This window comes from Jaculus jaculus, chromosome 2, assembly GCF_020740685.1.
Source record: "Jaculus jaculus isolate mJacJac1 chromosome 2, mJacJac1.mat.Y.cur, whole genome shotgun sequence".
NCBI lineage: Eukaryota > Metazoa > Chordata > Mammalia > Rodentia > Dipodidae > Jaculus > Jaculus jaculus.
This window is the reverse complement of record NC_059103.1, coordinates 97,887,590-97,912,845: the sequence shown is the minus strand read 5'-3', so window position 1 is coordinate 97,912,845 and position 25,256 is coordinate 97,887,590. Positions and strand designations below refer to the sequence as shown.

Below are 25,256 nucleotides of genomic sequence, written 5' to 3'. Positions count from 1 at the left end.
AAGACACCACCCTTGAAAGACTCTATGTTGTGAAGATGAAAATTTGCATTAAAGGGAGAGAGCCTATACGGAGAATGTTTCTGAAGAGGTTACCAGGTCATAAGCAGTTGCCTAGGAAGTGTTTCCCCAGGATCAGCCCAGAAAGCATATAGAAATTGATGTAACTGTGGTTTGCGTGTGCCAGGCTCCATCCCATACTGGCAGCATAACTTGGCAACAGCATCCATGTAGTGCTAATTTTGCATGCATGAAAGATGAAGGGTTGGGAGGGTCATGAATTCTTGAACCATGAACCATGAACCAGCCAGTTAGGCCAGCTAGTATGTGGCAGGGTTAGAGGCCCTGCAAGGAGGTCATTTGAGGTCACTGCATGAAGCTGCAAAGGTGAAGCCCAAATTGCGGTGGCAGCACCAGGACATTGGAGATGCCATTACCATGGGACCTCTGCTGAGGAAAGCTTCAGACAAAGACTAGAAGTGGCCAGAGGGAAGCCACATGTACTACAGGCAGCAGACTTACATGTGAGGTTATCCAAGCCCTTTGGAGCCCAGGTGATTCCATTATAAGTCTAACATGCCACACATGGAGCTGCATGATTAAGTATTTACTCTGCTGTGTTTTGGGCCAGTCTTTCCTTGCTGTGGTTCCTTTCCTGCCTTTTGGATTGTTATGGTGGCTTACAGTTAAGAGTTTGCCTGAGTCTCAGAAGACACTCTGCACTTAACACTTTTGGACATAGTTGGAACTATTAAAGAATATGGAGACTTTTGAATTGCTCCGTGAAATGGTCATGAGCCTATGAGGACAAGGAGTGGAAGGTAATGACTTAAAAATGCTGTTTGGAGATCAGTGAGACAAGGAATGAACTTGTGATAGTAATTATTATTAACAGGATCTAGAAACAGATCCTTGGGTATGTCTTAAATGATGTTCTAGATTAGGTTAGTTGAGGAGGAGGAACCATCGTAAATATGTGTGGTACCATTCTATGGTCATGGATTCTGGAAAAGAGAAAGTGAGCTTAGTATCTGCAGTTATCACTCTGCTTCCTGCTTGTTAATTGAATGCAACCAATTTCTTGTTCCTATTGCCATGTCCTTTCTTAGAACTGTAAGCCATGATAAATCCTCCCTGAAGTTTCGTTTGTCAGGTATTTTGTCACACCAGTCAGAAAAATAACTAATACAATTACTTATCTGAATATCAATGTGGGGTATTGAAGTCTCCCACTATGTTTCTGTTTCAGGCCCTATGTGGCCTTTTATTGTTTTGTTTTATGATTTAGGGCCCCTAAGATATATATAATTGACAACTTCTCTACTTAATAATAAATAAACCATGATATTCCCTCCCCTCTCCCACTTTCCCCTTCACAACTTTGCTCTCCATCATATTCCCCTCCCTCTCTCCATTCGTCTCTCTTTTAATTTGATGTCATCATTTCTTTCTCCTATTATGAGGGTCTTGTGTAGGTATTGCTAGGCCCTGTGAGGTCATGGATATCAAAGCTAGTTTATGTCTGGACAGTTGCATTGTAAGGAGTGGTACTCTTCTTTGGCTCTTACATTGTTTCTGCCACATCTTCTGCAAGGGACCCTGAGCCCTGGAGGATATGATAGAGATGTTTCCATACTGGACACTCCTCCATCCCTTCTTCTTAGCACTGTGTTGCCTTTTGGGTCATCCCAGTGGTCATCACCATCTAAAAAGAGAAGCTTCTCTAACCAGAAGTGAGAGTAGCTTTAATATATGAATATGAACATTAAGTATAGTGCTTTCAGGGAAGTTTGGTGAGAATAATATATATGTTTATCCAGACAAAAGCAGGCTTTATACCCCTAACGCTCATGACCTCCCCTGCCATAGTCTTTTGATTAGGTTTTCAGTACCAGGCATGTATTCCCTCCCATAGAGCAGGCCTTCAGTCCAATTAGAAAGCAGTTGGTTTCCCCCAGAGCAGACATACCACTGTTGCACTCATTCAGTCACTGGGCCTGTCTGGGTAAACTTGAGGCTTCCAGTGTCCACTGTTTTCACTGCTGATGACTTCTGTCCCCCATAGGGCTGCATACAGTACAGCTTTTTCCAGCTTTCTGGCCTGACTGGTCTACAGGGAGAAGTTTTTCTGCTCATCATCAGCTTGATTTCTCGGTGACTTTGCTGCTCAGGCATGAGAAGTCTTCAGCAGTAGGGTCTTACCATCTGTTTCTCAAGGGAAACCAAGGGCCTTGGCAATAGCCTGTATAATGTTTTGGAGGCAACAGGGACCTCCCTGGCCAACAATTCACTGGAAGGTATCCCATCTCTGGCACTAAAATTTTTCTAGCAACAATCTATGGCTTCTGTATGTGCCATTACTTAAGCAAGTAGATTTTCATATGTCTTATTCAGAATATCTTAAATTTTGATTGACCCCCCCCCACCACCGCCCTTGTTTTATACAATCTCTTCACCTGATCTTGCTTAGGCCTTTCCCCTACTTATAATCTGTTCTTCTACTTACATATATACAATGCCATCTCCTTCAATCCTTCCGTCTCCTGCCTCCCTAAAGGCCTTTTTCTAGCTTACTGACCTCTGCTACTCATTTTTGGTTCCAGCTCACACACAAATCTATACATTGGTAGCTAGGATCCACATGAGAGAGAACATGTGACATTTGGTTTTCTGGGCCAGAGTCACCTCACTTAGTATAAGCCTTTCCAGACCCACCCATTTTCCTGAAAATTTCATAATTTTATTTTTCTTTACCACTGAATAGAACTCCATTGTGTAAATGTACAACATCTTTATTATCCATTCATCTGTGGAGGGACATGTAGGCTGGTTCTATTTCCTAGCTGTTGTGAATAGAGCAGCAATAAGCATGGTTGTATAAATATCTCTTAGGTAGTGAGAAGAGTCATTAGTATCATATGGTAAATCTATTTTTAGCTTTCTCAAGAACCTCCACACTGATTTCCACAATGGCTGTACCAAATTACATTTTTACCAACAGTGTAAAAGGGTTCCTCTTTTTCTGCATCCTCACCAACATTTATTGTCATTTGTTTTCTTTATGGTATTCATTCTGACAGGAGTGAGATGAAATCTCAAAGTAGTTTTAATTTGCATTTCCATGATGGCTAAGATCGAAGAACACTTTTTTAGGTGTTTAAATGCCATCTGTATTTCTTCTGATGAGAACGCTCTATTTAGTTCCATAGCTCATTTACAATTGGGTTGTTTGTTTTCTTATTATTTTGATTTTTGAGTTCTTGGTATATTCTAGATATTAATCTTCTGCCAGATGGCAAAGATTTTCTCCCATTTTGTAGGTTGCCTCTTTGCTCTATTCATATGTCCTTTGCTATACAAAAGCTTTGTAATTTCATGAGATCCCAGTGGTTGATCAGTGGTTTTTTATCCTGAGCAATTGGGGTTATATTCAAAAAGTCATTGCCTATGCCAATATGTTGAAGGGTTTCCCCTACCTTTTACTCTAGCAAATTCAGAATTTCAGGTCTGATATTAAGGTCCCTGATCCACTTGGATTTGATTCTTTGCATGGAGAAAAATAAGGATCTATTTTCATCCTTCTACATATATATATATATTCAGTTTTCCCAGCACCACTTGTTGAAGAGGCTGTCTTTTCTCCAATGAATATTTTTGGCATTTTTGTCAAAAATTAGATGGGTGTAGCTTTCTGGATTAACATCTGGGTCTACTATTCTGTTCCATTGATCTACTTGTCTGTCTTTGTGCCAATACCATGCTGTTATTGTAACCATGGCTTTGTAATGTAGCTTTAAAACAGGTGTGGTGATAACACCAGCCTTTTTTTGTTGCTCAAAATTGTTTTGGCTATTCGAGGGTTTTTTGTGTTTCCAGATGAATTTTAGGGCTTTTTTTTTTTTTTTTTTTTCTGTGAAGAACGCCATTGCAATTTAAATGGGGATTTCTTTAAATGTGCAGATTGCTTTTGGTACGATTGACATTTTTACAATATTGATTGTTTCGATCCAAGAACATGGGATGTCTTTCTATTTCCTGTGTCTTCTGCAAATTCTCACTTGAGTGTTTTAAATTTATCCACTGTAGAGATCCTTCACTTCCTTGGTTAAGTTTATTCCATGGTTCTTTATTTATTTATCTATTATTTGAGGCAGTTATGAATGGGAGAGATTCCCTGATTTCGTCCTCTGCATTTTTGTTGTTAGTATATAGGAGAGCTACTGATTTCTGTGTGTTTATTTTGTATCCTGCTAGATTGCTAAAAATGTTAGTCAGCGCTAACACTTTACTGGTACAGTCTTTAGGGTCCTTTATGCATAGAATTATATCATCTGCAAATAATGATAATTTGATCTTTTCCTTTCCAGTTTGTCACTCTTTTATCAGTGGCTCTTCCTTTATTGCTACAGCTAAGACTTCCAGTACTATATCAAGTAAAAGTGGGGACAATGGACACCCTTGTTTTGTTCCTGAATTTAGTAGAAAAACTTCAAGTTTTCCCCCATTTAGTATTATGTTGGCTGCAGGTTTTCATAAATAGCTTTTATTATGTTGAGATATGTTTCTTCTATTCCCAGTTTCTGTAATACTTTTACCATGAAGGGATGTTGGATTTTGTCGAATGCCTTTGCTGTATCTATTGAGATGATCATGTGATTTTTGTCCTCCAGGCCACTTATATGATGCATTACATTTACTGATTTGTTTATGTTGAACCATCCCTGCATCCCTGGGATAAAGCCTACTTGGTCAGAGTGAATAATCTTTTTGATATATTCTTGTATTTTGTTTGCCAATATTTTGTTCAGAATTTTTGCATCTATGTTCATGAGGGAGGATGGTCTGTAATAATCTTTTTTTTTGTTCTGTATTTTCTGATTTTGGAACGAGGATGATGCTGGCTTCATAGAAGGAGTTCAGTAGAATTAATTCCTTTTCTTTTTATGGAAAAGTTTGAGAAACAGTGGTGTTAATTCTTCCATGAAGGTCTGATAAAATTCACTAATGACTTCATCTGGGGCTGGACTTTTCATAGTTGGGAGATTTTTTTTTTTTATAATTGCTTGGATCTCCATACTTGTTATAGGTCTATTTAAATGGTTTATTTCATCTTGATTCACTTTCGGTAGATCATATGAATCAAGGAAATCATCCATTTCTTTCAGATTTTCAAATTTAGTAGCATATATATTCTTAAAGTATGTCCTTATGATTTTCTGAATTTCTTTGGTATCTGTTGTAATGGTGCTTTTTTAATCTCTAATTTTATTAATTTTTATCTCTTCTCTCTTTCTTCTGGTCAGATTTGTTAAGGGTTTATCAATCTTGTTTAATCTTTCTAAGAACCAGTTCTTTGTTTCATTGATTCTTTGGATTGTTTTGGTTTCTATCTCATTAATTTCTACCCTTATTTATATTATTTTTTCCCATCTGCTGATTTTTGGTTTGCCTTGTTCTTCTTTTTCCAAGACCTTATGGTGAAGCATTATATTGTTTATGTGTGAACTCTCTAATTTCTTATTACAGGCACTTAGAGCTGTAAATTTCCCTCTTAGGACTGCCTTCATTGTATCTCATAGGTTTTGGTGTGTTGAATTCTCATCATCACTTGCTTCTATGAATTTATTGATTTCCTTTTTGATTTCTTCAATAGCCCATTCATCATTTAATAGTGTACTGTTTAGTGCCCATGAATTTGTGTGTGCTCTGTAGTTTTTGATTTGCACTTTAATCCCATTGTAGTCAGATAGAATACAAGGGATTATTTCAGTTTTCCTGTATTTGTTGAGATTTGCTTTGTGTCCTAATATGTGGTCTATTTTAGAGAGTGTTCCATGTACTGCTGAGAAAAATGTGTAGTCTGCAGCATTTGGATGAAATGTTCTGTAGATATCTGTTAGATTCATTTGTTCCATGACGTCATTTAATCCAGATGTCTATTTATTTTTTGCTGGGATGATCTTTCTATTGATGAGTGTGGGGTATTGAAGTCACCCACTACAATTGTGTTTGGTGTTATCTGTGACCATAGTCTAATTGTATTTCTTTGGAGTCCCCATGTTAGGTGCATATATGTTTAGAATTGTAATGTCCTCCTGTTGTAGTATTCCTTTAATCAGTATAAAATAACCTCCTCTATCTTTCCTCACTAATGTTGGTTTGAAGTCTATCCTGTCAGTTATTAGGATAGCAACCCCTGCTTGTTTCTTAGGTCCATCTGCTTGAAATACTGTTTTTCCATCCTTTCACCCTAAGACAGTATCTATCTTTTATTGAGAGATGAGTTTCCTGGAGGCAACAAATGGCAAGATCCTGCCTTTTAATGCAGTCTGCAAGCCTGTGTTTTTTGGTTGGGGCATTGACACCATTGATATTAAGAATTATTATTGAAAGGTATGTATTTATTCTTACCATTCTTCTTATTTTGTAGTGCTTCCTGTTTTCCCTTTACTCGCTTTTTAAAACTGTTATTTGAATATGGTTTATTTTTTCCTATTTCCTCCTGTGTGTTTTGCATTCTCTTTAGTGTGAAGGATTCCTTCAAGTATTTTTTGCAGAGCTAGTTTACTTGTCATAAATTGCTTTAGCCTGGTTTTGTTGTGGAATGTCCTTATTTCTCCATCAATTTGGATAAATAACTTAGCAGGATAAAGTAATCTTGGCTGATACTTGTTATCTTTCAGAACTTGGAATACAAAATTTCAAACCCTCTGGCTTTTAAACTTTGTGTGGAGTAATCTGGTATGATTCTTATGTCCTTGCCTTTGTAGGTGAATTGCTTTTTCTGGCTAACTACTTCCAATATATATATATATATATATATATATATATATATATATATATATATATATATATGTGTGTGTGTGTGTGTGTGTGTGTGTGTGTGTGTGTGTGTGTGTGTGTGTGTGTATTGTTGTTGTTGTTTGTTTGCATGTTTAGTAGTTTAAATATAACATGGCAAGGAGAGGGTCTTTCCAGGTTTTGTCAGTTTGGTGTTCTAAAAGCTTCTTTTATCTGCATTGACATTTCTTTTCCAATATTGGGGAAATTTTTCTTCTGTGATTTTTGCTGATAATACCTACCAAGCCTCAGGATTGAAATTCTTCTCCTTCTACTATACCCTGAATTCTTATATTTGAACTCTGTAGTATCTTGGATAACTTGAAGTTCCCATTCATACCTTCCTATTAGCTTATCTTTCTCTTTGTGGGACTGTATTAGGTCTGCCACCTGGTCTTAGATATTCTATTCTCTCCTTCATCCATTCTACTGGTGAGACTTTCCAGAGTTTTTTATATGACTGAATGTGTTCTTCAGATCTATAATTTCAGCCTGGTTTTTCTTCAGTATTTCTATTTCCTTACTCATGTCTTGTAATGACCTCCTTATTTCATTAAGCTGGTTTCCCGTGTTCTCTTTCAAAAGTTTGTTTTCTTTAATTCCCTTTTTTTTTTCTTTGATTCCTTTCATTTCTCCTTTGATTTCTTTGAGTATAGATACAATCATTTATTTGAAAATCTTTGTCAGGTGTTTCATCTAAAACAGTCTCATTAGTGATCATTTCTGATGGATTCATCATTTTTGGTGGGATTGTACTGTCTTGATTCTTTGTTTTTCTAATATTATAATGTAGCAACTTTTGCATCTTGAATTGATTTGATGTTTAGGTTTTCTACTTTTATGCAATGTTCTTAGGTGTGGCAATCCACCTTTTTATATTTTCAGGATATGAGTTTAAGGTGCCAAATGTAGCTCTTGTACCCCCCATTCAACCACAGAAGTAATCCTAGGTGTAGAGTTTGCTTGCTAAGCAAGTATTCTAGTGGTCTGGGAGGAATAATTTACTGGCAAATTCTAAAATTCAACTGTGCAATATACATATTCAATAAAAAGCACAGAATATGCAATTGTGGGGATTAAAACAAACAGATAGTCTTATAAAGCCAAAATCCCTAAGAACGTGTATTGCTCTACACCCTTAATCTTGTCAGCTGGGAGGTAGAGATATCTGTTCAGAATTAGATTACATTTTGGGGTGGCTTCCAATCTCATCAATGCTGAACGCCCACCTTGATTCCCCCATGTTATGTTGTGGAGCCGGGCTTCTGATCAGTTGTGCTGAATGTGCTGCCTACAGGGGTCTGAATGCTGGAGGTTTGTTGGGAGTTGCTTATGCAGTCCTGCCTGTATCCCTTTAAGTGTCTTTCCTTTAGGTTTCTTGATTTTGCAAGGAGGCTGATGAGATTGGAAAATCTCCTTGTTGGGTCTCTGCTGCTGCTGCCACTTGGTATTCCTGATGGGGCGGCGCTGGGGCGGGTGCACAGATTGGCAGGCCGTAATCGCCTCAGTGGGATTCTGGTCATTTTCCTCCTTTCCTTTTAAGAAGAAGATTGTATTTTGCTGTGGTTTTGCTTAAATCCCTCCCTAGGCTGGTTTGGCGTGGCTCCTATGCAGCCATCTTACCCTGAAGTCCTAGTCCCAAGATTTAATACATGAATATTTATCATTTGTTATATGTTCTGAATGATTTCTTTTTTTAATTTAATTTTTGTTTTGTAAGTAAGGTCTCACTCTAGCTAGCCTAGGCCGACACCTGTAACTCACTCTTTTCTCCCAGGCTGGCCTGGAACTCACTGCAATTCTCTTGTCTCTACCTCCTGAATGCTGGGATTAAAGACTCATGCCACCACGCCCAGTTTGATGATTTATTTTCTTTGTTCTCTTTATTAACATATTTTGGTTTGAAGTCTACTTCATTAGCTAATAGAAGAATTACCAGCCTATGGTCTCTAGTCACTTGATAACATAATTTTCCATCTTTTGGATCTCAATTTGTGGATATCTTTACAGTAAGGTTTTTTTCTTGGAAATAACTGAAAATTGAATCTTGTTTTTTGATAAATTCAGTGAGCCTGTGTCTTTTCATTGAGAAGTTGATGCAGTTTACATTTAACATTATTAGTAATTAATACAATTTTGTTTGCTGATTTTCTAATTGGTTGGGTTGTTGATTGTTCTTTTTACTCTCCCCTGTTAGAATCAGGGGTTTGTTGGTCTAGTGTTGGACATGTGGGGTTCCTTCCTAGCTCTCCTTTGTTCAGGTATTTGTTTCATGGAATTTATCTTTGTCTTGTACTCCCATGATTGGTGCTCTTCCTTGTCAGTTACTGTGCTGGCTTGGTAGTCATGAACTGTCTGACTCTGTGATTGTCTTGATACATTCTTATTTCTCTGCCAATTCTAAAAGATAGTCTTGCTGGATATAGCCCTCTTTGTTGGCAGTTACCTACTTTCAGGGCTAAAATATATCATTCTACGCTTTTCTGACTTGGAGAGTTGCTCGTGAGAGATTTGATGTTATTCTGATATTTCTGCCTTTTTAGCAATTTCTCTTTTTGTATTGTTTCTTTACTTTAGATGTTTGACATCTTAACTATGCTTTGTGGTTGAGATGTTCTTTGTTCATAACTATTTGTGATTCTAACTACTTCTTATGTTTGTATGTCTATTTCTGTAAGGTTAGGATATTGTCACTGTCATTTCATTGAACTTATGTCAGTTCTTCCTTCTACCCCATGTTTTCTTAGGTTTGATCTCTTGAATGTGACTGAGAGTTCTTAGAAACTTTGGTCATGTTTATCATTTTTTTCTTTATGTATGTCTGATTATATTATTGTCTCATGCACCCTCTCTGAAATTCATCCTTCTGCTTGGTCTTGTTTGTTGATGCTTTCCACTGTGCTTTTCATTGAATAGAGTGATTCTTTCATTTTTAAAATTGCTGTTAGGTTCCTTTGCAGAGTCTCAATTTCCTTGCTGAATTTTTCCACTATGTTTTTTCATTTCTTCCTCAAGTTACTGTTTTACTTACTTTGCTTACTTTCTTGTCTAGTCTCTGAATTGACTTCCTTACTTCATTCATATGCTTGAGTTTTCTATGTAGTCATGGATTCTTTTTAATACTACTCTGAAATTTTTCTGTGACATTTCAGCTATATTACTATCTTTTCATTTACTGGGGAGTTACGAGTTTGTAGTGATATAATTTATCTTGTCTCCAGCTCAGTTCCCCTTGTACCTAATCTATTTTCAAGATTAATAAATTTGAAAAGTGCTGTAAACTTTTTTCTCCCAGAATTCCATGTAGAATGTTGTACAAACAATTTAATTTAATTCACCATAAATAATACATTTTATCAGGTGACTAAGTATACAAGTAAATGCACATCCTTTTTTCTCTCATGTTGAGGAATGAACTCAAACTCTTATGCATGCTAACCTAATGCTGTTATGACTTGTACCTCAGTTCTATTTATAAAATAACTTACTACTTAATGTTACTCTGAAATTTTCTTTTTCACTTAAAAAAATAAAACCTACTACGTGGTGTTGTAATTTGGAGCAGATGTTCCCCCATAAGCTCATGTGGTTTGAATGCTTGGTCTCCAGTTGACGACAATTTGGGAGGAAAATAGGACTTGCTGGAGGAGGTAGGTTGCTAGGGGCAGACCTTGAGGTTATTAGCCCAAGTTTACCTGTGTTAGGTCATTTGTTGTGGCAAGGAGGTGATGTCCAGCTTCTTTTCTATCATCTTTTCCTCTGCTATCATGAAGCTTGCCCTCAAGGCTATAAGCCTGTTGCTCCTGTCTGCTCCTTTTGGTCATGTGTTTTGTCCCAGCAACTTGAAGGGTGAAGGATATAGTTAGTGATAGATGCTTGTCTTGCACACTAGATAACAGGTTCAGTCCAGCATTGCAAAGTAAATACACACATACCTACTAGGACTTCACAGTCATCAATGAGTCATAAGCAGTAGTTGATAAATACCAATTTTAGGGTTTATGTGAAGGTAACAGTTTATTCCTGAGCATTTGTGCATTCACCCAAAAGAATATTAATTGCAAAGGAACGTTTTTCAATGCTTGGAACATTGAAAAAGTGTTAGATATAGTCTCTATATTTATAATCAACTGTTTCTGCTTATTTAAAATTTAGTAAAATTACAGGAAAAACTATACATAGTTGTGATTTTTTTTCTCTTTTCTTTTTTTTGTTCTTTCTATTTTTTTAAAATTTTTTTTATTTATTTTTATTTATTTATTTGAGAATGAAAGAGAGAGAAAGAGGCAGATAGAGAGAAAGAGAATGGGCGCACCAGGGCCTCCAGCCACTACAAACGAACTCCAGACGCGTGCGCCCCCTTGTGCATCTGGTTAACGTGGGTCCTGGGGAATCAAGCCTCGAACCGGTGTCCTCAGGCTTCACAGGCAAGCGCTTAACCGCTGAGCCATCTCTCCAGCCCCTTTTTTGTTCTTTCTAGATCATGCATTTAGTACCAATTTCTAGGTATAGTTATAATGATTTTCTATAACTTGACCTTTTTTTACTTTACTGTTTATAAGTCATATAGTTTTATGACATTAAAATGGTTTCATTAGTAACAAATTCAGTGCCTCTCAAAGTAGCAAGAATACTCTAATTTTGAAAGGAGCAGTGTGGGAATGAACTATGAGAATGGACTGTGAAAATGATATGGAAATGAGCTATGGGAATAAGTATGGTAATGAGGCCATGCGCGGTGATGCACACCTTTAATCTTAGCACTAGGATCACCATGAGTAACAAGGCCACGCTGAGACTGTGTAGTAAATTCCAGGTCACCCTGGGCCACATTGAGACCCTACCTCGAAAAACAAAACAAAACAAAAGAGTGGTAATGTTTCTTATGGACCTTACAAATAGCTTTTTTTAATTAATTTTTTTTATTAGTTATGGATATACTTAGTTTGGAAACAACATATGTTGGTATCATCCTCTCCCTCATCCCTGTCCCTTTTCTGAAGGGGCCCTCCTCACTGGGGATGTGGGTTGTCCCTGTGGGGATTGTTGTACATTGTGGGAGCAGCAGTCACTTACTGGGGAGAAGCAATGCCTCTGCACGTAATGTCCCAACTTGTGGCTCTAACAATCTCTCCATCCCACAAAATTGCCTGAGTGATATTGGGTGTGTTTCAAGTCTATGTCAGAGATGGGCTCTTAGGAGCTCTGGATCTTGGCTTTGGTAGGTGTTGAGTGTCCTCAGTGCTTGTCTCCTTCACCCTTGTGCTGATTATCAGGATCACCGAGAAAGCAGCACTTGCTCTTCTCCAATTTCTCTGTGGTTTCAGGTGGGGCCAGCCTGAAGATGGGTCGTTTATCTCCCCAGGTCTGCTCCTGTCTGAAAAAGAGAAGCAGATTCTCCAATGGAGAGTAAAGTCAGCATAGATTAAGTGGGATAAGCATGATTAATTTAGACAGAATTTAATGTAGTCCACCTTTTATCCCAAGGTTAGTGGGAACTTGATATCAGAGAGCAAAATCATTATCTGAATATGATTCTGATTTGTTTCCCAGTTCCAGATATCGTTTCATCTCCATTGAGCAGATCTCTTAGGCAATCAGAAAGCAACTGGGTTACCCACCTTGGCTGTGTACCACTATTGCACTTATGTGTGCATCACGTTAGGTTGTTTGCTTCTGAGTAGCTTAGACCCCTGGTTGCTCAGACAGATGTTGGCCACTTTCCCCTGTTAGCTCATGTAGTACCTTCCAGCACTAGACAGGCTAGCTGTCTGGGGTCTGGCTCTCTTCTGGGTTCTGGCCAGGTTTCCATGTTCTGTGCAGACAGCATATGGTGTCTTCAGCAGTAGGGTCTTACCATTGACCTCAGGTGAGTAATCAAATGTTTTAACAGAAGTCTATCTTGTTTCAGGGGACCTTGGAGGTCTCTCTGATCAACAGTTCATTGTGGGTTTAACTGTATCCTAGTACTGGGAGATATAGGATAGAGCCAAGGGAAAAGGGGGGGAAAAAAAAGTAACAAGAAAAATTTAAGAATAGGCTTCATCCCATCGTGTCCAGCGCCCTTCTTTTCAGGTGCTCCTCCTAAGCTACTGTTAAGGGCTTAATTAAAAAAAAACAAAAAAAAACTTTATTATTAGAGAGACAGAGAGAGGGAAAAGGAGAGAATGGACATGACAGGACCTCTAAACACTGTAAATGAACTCCAGATGCATGTGCCTCCATGTGCATCTGGCTTACATGGGTTCTGGGGAGTTGAACCTGGGTCCTTAGGCTTCACAGTCAAGTGCTTTAACTGCTAAACCATCTCTCCAGCTCCCAAATGATGATTTTTACATCAGGAATATGGTTTTTTTTTTATTGACAACATCCATACATACAGACAATAAACAATGATAATTCCCTTCCCTCTCCCACTTTCCCCTTCACAAATCCACTTTCCTTCATATCCCCTCCCTCTCTCCATTAGTCTCTTTTATTTTGATGGCATCATCTTTTCTTCCTGTTATGAGGGTCTTGTGAAGGTAGTAATAGGCACTGTGAGGTCATGTTTATCACCGCCAGTTTCTGTGTGGATAGTTGCATTGTAAGCAGTTCTACCCTTCCTTTGGCTGTTACATTCTTTCTGCCACTTTTTCCACAGTGGACCCTGAGCCTTGGAGGGTATGATGAGATGTTTCAGTGTGCACACTCTTCCATCACATCTCTGCACTATGGTGACTTTTGGGTCATCCCAGTTGTCACAGCCATCTGAAAAGAGAAGCTTCTATAACTAAAAGTTACGGAAGCATTATTATGGGCAAGAATGCTAAGTAAAGTGCTTACAGGGCAGTTTATTGAGCATAATATATGCATTTAGCCAGACAAGAGCAGGCATTACCCTTTCAATGCTTTTGGTTAGGTTTTCGGTACCAGGCATGTATTCCTTTCCATCGAGCTGACATCCAGGCTGATAAGAGAACAGAAATGCCACTATTGCACCTGTTTGTTCATTTGGCATAGCTGGCCCAACCTGAGGCTTACAGTGTCCACTGGTTTCATCACTGATGACTTCTGTCTCCAATAGGGCTACATGCTATGCAGCTTTTTCCAGCTTTATGTCAGCTGGTCTACAGGGAGGATGTTTTAATTTTTTTTAATTTTACTATTAATTTATGTTGAAGGCTATTTTATAAAAATGCCCTCTGTACCAGGCGTGGTGGCGCACACCTTTAATCCCAGCACTCAGGAGGCAGAGGTAGGAGGATCGCCGTGAATTTGAGGCCACCCTGAGACTCCATAGAGAATTCCAGGTCAGCCTGGGCTAGAGTGAGACCCTACCTTGAAAAACAAAACAAAACAAAACAAAATAAAAATTGTCCATTTTATCTGTGGGAGATAAATGTTCCATTACCACTAACATAGGTCTAAAACCATGTATAGCACAAACCCTATACTAATTTTTTCATATATGTACATATGATATATTATAGTGTATACATATACACACATATTTAGTGTGTTCTCTATCTTAAATAAGTATCACATCTTTTGGCCATAACCTTTGCAATTTGAGGTAGAACAGCAAAGTTAGCACAAATTTCTTTTTTCTTCTTCATGATTTCCCAAATGGAAGATTTGTTCTTATCTTAGATTTAAAATCCTCAGTTTTAATTTTTGATTTTTTGATTTTTCAAGGTAGGTTCTCATTCTAGTGCAAGCTGACCTGGAATTCACTATGGAGTCTCAGGGTGGCCTCAAACTCACAGCGATCCTCCTACCTATGCCTCCCGAGTGCTGGGATTAAAGGTGTGTGCCACCACACCTGGCTTATAATATTTTTTTTTAAAATTTATTTATTTGAGAGCGACAGACACAGAGAGAAAGACAGATAGAGGGAGAGAGAGAGAATGGGCGCGCCAGGGCTTCCAGCCTCTGCAAACGAACTCCAGACGCGTGCGCCCCCTTGTGCATCTGGCTAACGTGGGACCTGGGTAACCGAGCCTCGAACCGGGGTCCTTAGGCTTCACAGGCAAGCGCTTAACCGCTAAGCCATCTCTCCAGCCCTAGAATATTTTTATTCTCTACTTGATGTTCAGCCTTATTAGTCATAGAAAAATTAAAATGAAAGTCACAATGCAATTTTACTGCATACTTACAGGAATAGCTGAAACAAACATAAGTGATAATATCAAATGTTGGCAAGATGTAGAGCATCTAGATTCTCTTTAAAATTTCTAGTAGGTGTATATAAAATGATCTGGCCACAATGGAGAATAATTCAGCAGATTTTTTATTAATTTTATTTATTTATCAATTTTTTGAGAGAGGGAAAGAGAGGGGGAGAGAAAGAGTATGGGTGTGCAGGGCTTCCAGCTGCTGCAAACCAACTCCAGACACATGCACCACCTTGTACATCTGGCTTATGTGGGTCCAGGGGAATCAAACCAATGTCCTTTGGCTTTGCAGGCAAATGCCTTAACCACTAAGCCATCTCTCCAGCCCCCAGAACTTTCTTTTAAAGTTAAACATGCAGTTCCTATATAACTTACCAGTTTGGCTCCTAAATATCTATATCTAAAAAAGGAAAAATATTTTGCAGTTACACTTCCATGATAATATGCTTACTAGCATTAGTCATAATGGCCAAACTATTCATAATAGCCAAAAATCTGGAAGTGTACAAATGTCCTTCATCTATTGAATGGATGGACAGAATACACTATGTCTATACAATGACCACTATTCACAATAAAAAGCCAGTGACTGGTAAGCATACATACAGAGTGAATTGTAGGTATGTATGAAACTCACAAACATGAAATTAAATGAGAAAAGACAGTTACTTTGTATGAGTCCATTAGTATGGAATTCTGGAAGAGTCAAAATTATAATCATGGAAAGCAAACCACTGGTTACCTACAACTGATTACCTACAACTGACCATGGGAACAGAGATTGACTGCAAATGGTATAGAGCCCACAGTACTCTAGAACTGGATTGTAATAGTAGTTGCACAGTTGTTTGAGTTTATTAAAATTCACTGCTTGCATTGTCCCCATAAGGTATGTGGATTTTATGACATGTATTTATCTTATTTCAACTGTTAAAAATAATCAAAAATGCATATTAGGAGCTGGAGAGATGGCTCAGTGGCTAAAGGCACTTGCTTGTAAAGCGTGATGGCCCAGGTTCAGTTCTCTGGTACCACAAAATCATGCATGTATCTGGAGTTCATTTGCAGTGACAAGAGGCTCTGCCATGCCTATTTTTACCTCCCCACTCACTTCTTGTAAATACATAAATTTAAAAAATTTTAATTATAATAATGTATTTCATCCTTATTTTCCCTAGGTAATTATCTGCAAGAAATTTTCTGAGAAGTTGATTCAATTTCCACTGTTAGTTTCATGGTATCAGAGGATCCAAAAAGTGCCAAGAATTCAAACAGCAGCTTCCAAGTGTGGAATCCAATTTCTTGACTTACCAGAGTTGTTGACTACTTCAAAGGAACAGTGTCCGAACTTAAGTGAAGTCACATGTGTGGAGGAACAAAATGATTCTTTATTTATTGGAGGACCAAGACCAACTATGACCAAGTTAATGGTAATTGTTTTATTAAAATTTCTTTCAAATTTTTTTTGTAGTATTGTTGTTCAACTGATATTTCTTTCTTGAGGTAATCTGTTATAAATTTTTATTCATAGCTATCTCATATCACTTTTTTTTTTGTGGGTTTTCGAGGTAGGTTGTCACTCTAGCCCAGGCTGACCTGGAATTCACTCTGTATTCTCAGGGTGCCCTCAAATTCACAGCAATCCTCCTACCTCTGCCTCCCACGTGCTGGGATTAAAGGCATGTGCCACAATGCCCAGCTTCATATCACTTTTTAACGGTTAATATTTAATATTTATCTAATCTTATAGTTGAGTGAAGAGGAAAAATTTTAATATTATGAATTTTTGGAGCTCTATCACTATATCTACTTAAAAAAGCATTTTTCTTAAAACTTTGTTTTAATACTCATGAGAAGGTCCAATTTAACATCAAATTTTGTCAGGTGTATCATTTTAACCTGAAATTTTTATGTTGCAAAGCTTTGATCACAGTCTTTAAGTTTGAGATGATGATTTAAACTTAAAGAAATAGAATAATAACTGTCTCAATTAACTTAACCAAAGTTTATATACTTTAAAAGGATAAATTTTGTAAATACAAGTATATTATCTCAATATAGTTTTTTTTTTTTTTTTTTTTTGGTTTTTCGAGGTAGGGTCTCACTCTGGTCCAGGCTGACCTGGAATTAACTCTGTAGTCTCAGGGTGGCCTTGAACTCACTGCGATCCTCCTACCTCTGCCTCCCGAGTGCTGGGATTAAAGGCGTGCGCCACCACGCCCGGCTAATATAGTTATATTTTTAAAAAGACCCTAAGGTAAGAATGAGTTTGGAAATGATCATAGTAAAGTCATTCTGTCTAAACTAAAGCAAAGGAAATAAAGGGGTACAAATAATGTCAGAAAGATGTGTTTACCTTTCGGGGGACAAGTGAGTACTCTAGCCCTGGACCTAGATCCGTATACCTAATAAAAGATTTTTTCCCCCCATTTGGGCCCCAATTCACTTAGTTTTCATAGTGGAAAGCAATTCCCAAATAACAGATACAAAAGAGTTAAGGCTAAATTCTCAGCAGGTTTTTATTTTTAAATAAAATATATATATATTGCTTTTGAGATAGGAGTTCTCATCTTGTTCACTTTTTTATCCTCAAATTCATGAGCTCAAGTGATTCTACTGCCTCAGACTTTTTAGCATTTCTATGTGTGTATACCACCAGCCTTGGCTTCAAGGTTGCTTTTAAATAGGTTCTTCATACTGATAATAACATTTGAATTATCTCTGCTGTGAGGTGTGGACCCAGAATGTGATTAAAGTGGTATACGAATCCATGTGTTTGCCAGTCCACTCACTGTCTGTAAATCAAATAAATTTGCAACGTTTTTGTTGTTTGTTTTGAGACTGGGTTAAATCTTGCTACTGCCAAGACTAACCTTGAATTCCTCAACCTCTGCATCTACTTCCTAAGTAATAAATACACTACTTCTACCATAGGAAAAAAAATAGTATATTGAAAAGTGGAGCTCTGTCTTCACAGTGTTAGAATCCATTTTGTCAAGCCATAGAAATCCTTCTCTTGAAACTATATTCTCTTTAAGTGAGACGGTTGATGTTTTAGGCTGTTGGTTACATTGGTAGTTTTTGGTGCAATCAGTGTAGCTTATATAGCTGTTGTGGCAGTTTTTATACATGCAAAAATCAACTTTGGACATATGCAATGTCAGCTTTTTATGATTCTGTGTGACTTATGAAACTTTATCCTCACATGACTATTTCTGTAATAGTATATTTCTAGGTGGCTTGTTACTCATGTGTATTTTCAGCTTTACATTTTATTACCTCAGTGCAAAAAGAAAAAGCAAAGCAATTGTGATGTCAAGACAAAAACAAAAACAAAAAACATTTTATGTCTTTTCTAAATATTTTGCTAATTATCTGATGATGATTATTGTCGATTCTTCTTACCAGTATAAACAAATTTAGCCTTTAACATAAAATAGGAATTTTTAAACTTATTAATTTGGAAAGGTCTCATTTCATTTTCTAGGAAAAGGGTATTGAAGTGATGTTTTCTCCCCACCCTTCCCCTACTTGGACCCTTGACTGGAATGGTCTTCCTGCAGCAGTAAGCCCAAAAGAAGGTGAGTTTTGTTTTTAACGTTTTCTTTTTTTTTTTTTGGTTTTTCGAGGTAGGGTCTCACTCTGGCTCAGGCTGACCTGGAATTCACTATGTAGTCTCAGGGTGGCCTCGAACTCATGGCGATCCTCCTACCTCTGCCTCCCGAGTGCTGGGATTAAAGGCGTGCGCCACCACGCCCGGCTTTAACGTTTTCTTTACAATCTGTATACTTTCTTCAGATCCAGCTTTCTATTCTTTGATTCCCCCTTGTCTGTATTAAACATTCTGATAATATGTCTAATATCTATTAATGCTTTATTTTTATTATGAAAATACTTATAGGTGCACATGATGAGATTTAGTGCTTTCCACATTTGCTATTCCTTTTTGTCTTTGTTGTCATTTTAAAATTTTTTTATTGTTGTTTGAGAGAGAGAATTGGCACACCAAGACCTCCAGCCACTGAAGTCAATCTTCAGACACTTGCATGACCTTGTATGCATGTGTGACCTCGTGTGTTTGTGTCACCTTGTGCATCTGGCTTGCATGAGATTTGGAAAGTTGAACATGGGTTCTTATTCTTCACAGGCAAGTGTTTTAACCGCTAAGCCATCTCTCCAGCCTTTTTACAAATCCCAGGTAATATATTTTAAAACATACAGTAAAAAAATAAATAACATTATGGGACTGGAGAGGTGACTCAGTAAGAATGAGCTGTTAATACACAAGCATGAGGGCCTGAGGGAGCTGTTGTTCACATGACTTCAATTCCACAGCACCCGTATACACAGCTGGCCATAGCCACACATATCTGTGACCCTAATTCTATGTGGAGCAGAGACTGGAGAATTGCTGAGGGTCACAAAAAACAAGCAAGTGCTGGAATCATATACTCTTGCTCAAGGAAACAAGTAGAGGAAAAAACATCAACCTTTTGTGGCCTCCACTCACAAATATATGAGGTGTGCACACATGCACACACACATAAACATGACCATAGGTGAAAACTTATATGTGTGCTATTGTGGGAGAGAGTGTGTAAATGCCAGGCAACTAGAAAGAAGCCATGTGAGGAAGAACATGAGTCATGAGTGAAAGGCAGGGAAAGTAGCAGGTCTTATGTGAAAGAAAGTCATGGGTACTGGAAGTGAGAAGATAAAAGTAGGGTAGGGTCAAGGAGATGGTGCAGAGGGGGAGTGCAAGTGTAGAATTTTAAGAAAAAAGTAAAAAGAAAAAAAAAAACAACTAATCACTATGTCATTTATCATACCTAATAAAACTTAATATATATATTTGTTATTTGATAGTTCATAATTCATTTTTCTCAACCGTTTAAAATCTTGTTTAAAACATGTTTTTACTGCTAGTTATTTATTTAAAAGCTATATTCTTTATTACTATATTGCATATGGTGTGTATGGGTGTGCACATACATATGTGATGTGTGGTTAAGTGCATGTGGAGGCAGAGGTTGTTGGATGTCTTCTTGATTGCTATCCACATTATTTGCTGTGGCAGCATCTCTTGCTTGAACCCAGCTTGCCAACTGGGGTAACCTAACTAGCTGGTTTGTCCTGAGGATCCCCTTTCTGCTTCCTGAGCACTGGGGCTACAGGCAGGCTGCCATGTCCACCATGCAGTTAACAAGGGTTAGTGAGCCAGCCATGTCTGCATGGTTGCCTGACAACCATCTGCTGAGCCATCTCTTTAGCCCTTGACTTGTTTAGTAACCCCCTTTCTTACCCATAATTCAGTTTCCCAGTGTTTATGTTCCATACTTTTTTCCAGCATTTGGTATTGACAGAGGTCTAATACTGCTATTGCCCTGGTCACTCCTCCTGTTACTTAGGTCCCTATGAATATTATAATTATAATATTATAATAATATTATATTTATATATAATAATATTATAATTATAAAATGTGAATTCAGTTTTTTGTTTCCTCACTCTGTGAGCATCGTGTTTGGTTTGGGTTAAAGGTAAATCCCACAAAAAAGTACTGATATTTCCTTATGACAGGCATTGCAAAGTGTTAGAACTTAAGACCATTATCATTAGCTTTTCAGCTTCAGATCCTTCCCATCTTTCCTTATTTGGAGCTGAGCTTTAAACAGGTAATTATCTTTTATCATCTTCTTTTGTTTTTGGATAGCATTTTTTAATGCATCTCTTCAAAAGTGAAGGTTTTTTCATTAAGGTAGTGACAGTAGTTCCAAGACTACCATGACATCAAGGACTGCTATCTTCACTTTTGTGTTCAAGTGCAGGTCCCTAATTAGTAGATATTTTCCTTAGGCTATCTCGGTTATTATGCCAGTTTTCAATTCTTCTCCCAATTTTGGACTCTTTTATCTCTCTCTCTCTCTCTCTCTCTCTCTCTCTCTCTCTCTCTCTTATCTCTCTCTCTCTCTCTCTCTCTCTCTCTCTGTTTTAACTCTGGGTTTTCCTCATTTTCAGGAAAGCTGCTAAACATGTAAAGGATACTTGTTGGATTTTAGATACCATGTAATGTGATTTTTAGGCAGAGAGTTAATTTTAAACTGAGTAAAATTACATTGTGTATATGTGCCACACTTTTATTATTCATGGGCTTATTGGTGTCTTGGCTGGTTCAATTTCCTTGCTAGTATGCATACAGTGGCAATAAACATGTATGTGGGTATGTGCACAGGAGTGGTGTAACTCAGTCATATGGTAGTTCAATTTTTAGCTTCTTTTAAATTTTTTTATGTTTATTTATTTATTTGAAAGTGACATACAGAGAAAGAGGCAGAGAGACAGACAGAGAGAGAGAGAGAGAGAGAGAGAGAGAGAGAGAGAGAGAGAGAGGGAGAGAATGGGCACGCCAGGGCCTCCAGCCACTGCAAACGAACTCCAGACACATGTGCCCCCTTGTGCATCTGGCTAATGTGGGTCTTGGGGAATTGAGCCTTGAACCGGGGTCCTTAGGCTTCACAGGCAAGTGCTTAACCAATAAGCCATCTCTCCAGCCCCAATTTTTAGCTTTTTAGAGGCATCCAAATTGATTTCTATACGGGCTGTATTCATTAGTTTTCACTTCATAGCAGTGAATATGGGTCCCTCCTTCCCCACACCTTTATCGGCATTTGTTACCATCAGTTTTCCTAATGGTAGCTATTCTTACTGGGGTGAGATGGAATCTTAAGGTAGTTTTAATAAACCTTACAGGCCATTTGTTTCTCATTTAGAGGACTATTCATTTCAATAGCCCATATATTGATTGTGTTTGTTATTTTATCTAGGGTATTTAGGTAGAGAGTACTGTTATTTCTTGCCCTGAACCATTGGCTTTCAATCTGTGACATCCATATGAATTATTTGGAAGGCTCATTAAAGCAGATTGCTACACCCTGCCCCAGTGTTTCTTGCACAGGTCTGTGATTGATCCTGAGCAGTGGGTTTCTAAGAAGTATCCAGGTGCTACTACTTCTGCTACTTTGGGGACCTCACTGTGAAGTACTATCCTCGGAAGCCAACACAGTGCAAGGCTGCTTCCCTCAGATCTTGCAACCAAAATTACATGGACAGCATCAAAGCTGCTGAAATGCTTTACAGTGTAACTCTTTTCTTTTTTCATCGTGGAGAAGTCAGACATAAGCTTTCAGATGCCACTGGACCATTTGCTGGCGATGAAAGTTTACTTTTGGCCAGTTATACTACAAATAAAAGTGGGAACAAGAGGCTAGGAAGATGCCTCAGTGGTTAACAGTACTTGCTTACAAAGCCTGTTGCCCTGAGTTCAATTCCCCAGTACCCACGTAAAGCCAGGTGCGCAAAGGGGCACTTGTACCTGGGGTTCCTTTTCAGTGGCAAGAAGCCCTGTTGTGCCTGTACTCATCTTCCCTTTCTCCCTCCCCCTCTTTCTCTGCTAATAAATAAATATTTTTTTTTAAGTGGGAAGAGTTTTCCTGCTGCCAGTATGGGGTGGCAGGGACCCTGTGTGTTTGTGGCATGATAGAGAAAATGGAGGAGAGCCTAGATCCATCAATAAGATAAGAAGATAGCTGATTGCCCACCATGAGACTTTTCACCTCTACCTCTGCCAGGACTCAGGAGAAATTGCAAAGGAAGCAACATCATGAATATTGCTGTTATTGGTAGCCCAACAACCAGCCTCAGGGTGATGGTGACAGACACTTAGAATAATCAAAACTTGATGCTGGAGAGATGGCCCGGCAGTTAAGGCACTTGCCTGCAAAGCTCAATGACCTGGGTTTAGTTCCCCTGTACCAATGTAAAGCCAGATGCACAAAATGGCACATGCATTTGGAGCTTGTTTGCAGTGGCTAGAGGCCCTGGGGCTCCAATTCTCTGCATCCCCCCACCCCCCGTGTGTGTCACTTTCTCTCTCTGCTTGCATATAAATTAGGTATATTAAAAACAAACAAACAACAAACCCTATTCAAGCAGAAATCCAGGGCTTACAAAGAACTCACCTCTAAAACACACTCTCAACAGGCCTACCATGGCTCAGGAAACTTTACAGAAGAGGGGACGGAAAGATTGTGAAGAGCCACTGTGTGGGTGGGAATACCCTAAGGCATGGTTCTCTGCTACCCTGTAGGGACCGACTGAGGTCTTCATGACCCCATAATGACTACCATAACCCCAGTAAGGAGGGCACCCAGGGTAATGGGAGTTGGGGTGAGGGGACAAGTGGGAATAAAGGTAACCTAGTAACAAAATAAAGCTAATTGTTTCAACAATATATTTTTTCTGAAACATGAGCCTATTTTATCCATTTTAACACAGTAGATAAGACTCACCATTAGCAAAATCCTTTCTTTTAAAATACCCTCTAATGAGATGATGTAACAATCTATTCTGACAGTTTTTGTTTAGAATAAGGTCAAAGGAGGTTTTCTATATTTTTCTTGAAAACATCTTATTTCTCTTACTTATACATAGTAGTGAAATTCAAAACCAGACTGTATTTTCAGAACTCTACATAATTGTAACTACTTTCTTTTTCCAGAAATAAGTTCTCAATAAGCATTTTGGTGTTTTACCAAAATATTATTTCAAATATTTACTTAAGCTGTTTTATAAAGTTAAATGCTTCTAAAAGATTATGCATATCTAAACATAGAATTAACATTAATTGATTTACAGAATATTGAGATAGCAGAGAAGGGGATCATTATTTGTCTAGCTATATTCCTTGACTCAGTGCCAAGACACTAAGACATTACTGACAGGAATGTGAAATGGTATAGCCACTCTAGAAATAGATAGGCAATTTCTTAGAAGATTAAATATGCAACTACCAGAAGAATCTTGTGTATTTATTCCAAAAACCTAAAAATAATATCCACATGAAAACGTGCCTTTAATCCCAGCACTTAGAAGGTGGAGGTAGGAGGACTGCCATGAGTTCAAGGCTGCCCTGAGACTACATAATGAATTCCAGGTTAGCCTGGGCTAGAGCAAGGCCCTACCTCGAGAAGAAGAAGAGGAAGAGGAGGAAAATCTGAAAACGAATTTCTATAGCAACTGGAAACAACTCAATTTTTCTTCAGTGGGTGAATGATTAAACAAATTCAGTTATATCAATCCAGTGAAATATTACTCAGCAATAAAAAGGAATGAGCTATTAATACTTGCAACAGCTTGGATGAATCTTGAAAACATTATGCTTTTTGTGTGTTCAAGATGAGTAAATATATTTTATTTGGTTCATTCACTTCAGGACTCATTCCAAATCTTCATGCCATCACCCTGCCATTGGCAAAATAAATCACATATAACAACAAGGGCCAGAGACAATGGTCTGTATCACTTCCCCACTATATAGAACACTGGATACTTGTACTGACTGAAAGGTTGTAGGTTGCAAATATTTTTAGAGGTACAAATCTCTAAGGAAACCATAGCCACTAAGTAGAAAAGGCTGTTGGGAAATTCCCATAAATACAGTAAGTATTTCCTTGGACCTCAAGGGAGACTGAACAGTATTTTGTTTTGAATTTCAAATTGGTTAAGGGAATGGGTTTGTTTGGAATGGTAAATTCAGTTTCTGTGTATAAAGCACATAGTTATAAAACATTATACTAACTAAATCCTCTCCACCCATATTACTGTAAATAAGACCTGGAAAAGTAGCAAGATTAAGTTCAACTTCTGTGCCTTGCAAAGTCCTCAACAAGTGTAAGTGCAGGAGGGCTGAAGGGATGGCTTAATGGTTAAGGCATTTGCTGGCAAAGCCAAAGGACCCAGGTTCAACTCCCCAGGACCCACGTAAGCCAGATGCACAAGGAAGCACATGCATCTGGAGTTTGTTTGCAGTGGCTAGAAGCCCTTAGGCACCCATTCTCTATCTGCCTCTTTCTGTTTCCTTCTCTCTCTCAAATAGATTAAAAAAAAATTTCAAAAGAGTAAGTGCAGAAGCAGCAGCTGTATGAGAGGCAGTAATTCTTCAATGAGGGTAACATGGGAAGATGGGCACAAGACTTTCATCTTAAATCCATTTACTGGATGGCTCATTTGCTTATTAATATTTTTAAAATTTTCTGTTTGTAAGATATGAAACTAAATTTTCTTTCCTCAGGAAAATAACATCAATTTTCTTTTAAGATGTATTAACTGTTAACTGTGACATATGATCAAAGAAAAAAAGTCGAGTGTTTTTATTCCCCTCTTGAAGGTAGAAGTGCTTCGATTCTTTCCAAGAGCATTGTTATT

At 38.0% G+C, this 25,256-nt stretch overlaps 1 protein-coding gene across 2 annotated transcripts in view; it reads left to right on the top strand.

Moving 5' to 3' along the window:
- Gstcd (glutathione S-transferase C-terminal domain containing) overlaps positions 1–25,256 on the top strand; it is a 139,152-nt gene that overhangs the window by 18,296 nt on the left and 95,600 nt on the right. For both annotated transcript variants that reach the window (XM_045143647.1, XM_004662995.2), the window contains exons 4-5: positions 16,172–16,423; positions 18,481–18,574. In XM_045143647.1, coding sequence (XP_044999582.1) covers positions 16,172–16,423; positions 18,481–18,574 — 346 coding nt within the window. The remainder of the gene's footprint in view (positions 1–16,171; positions 16,424–18,480; positions 18,575–25,256) is intronic.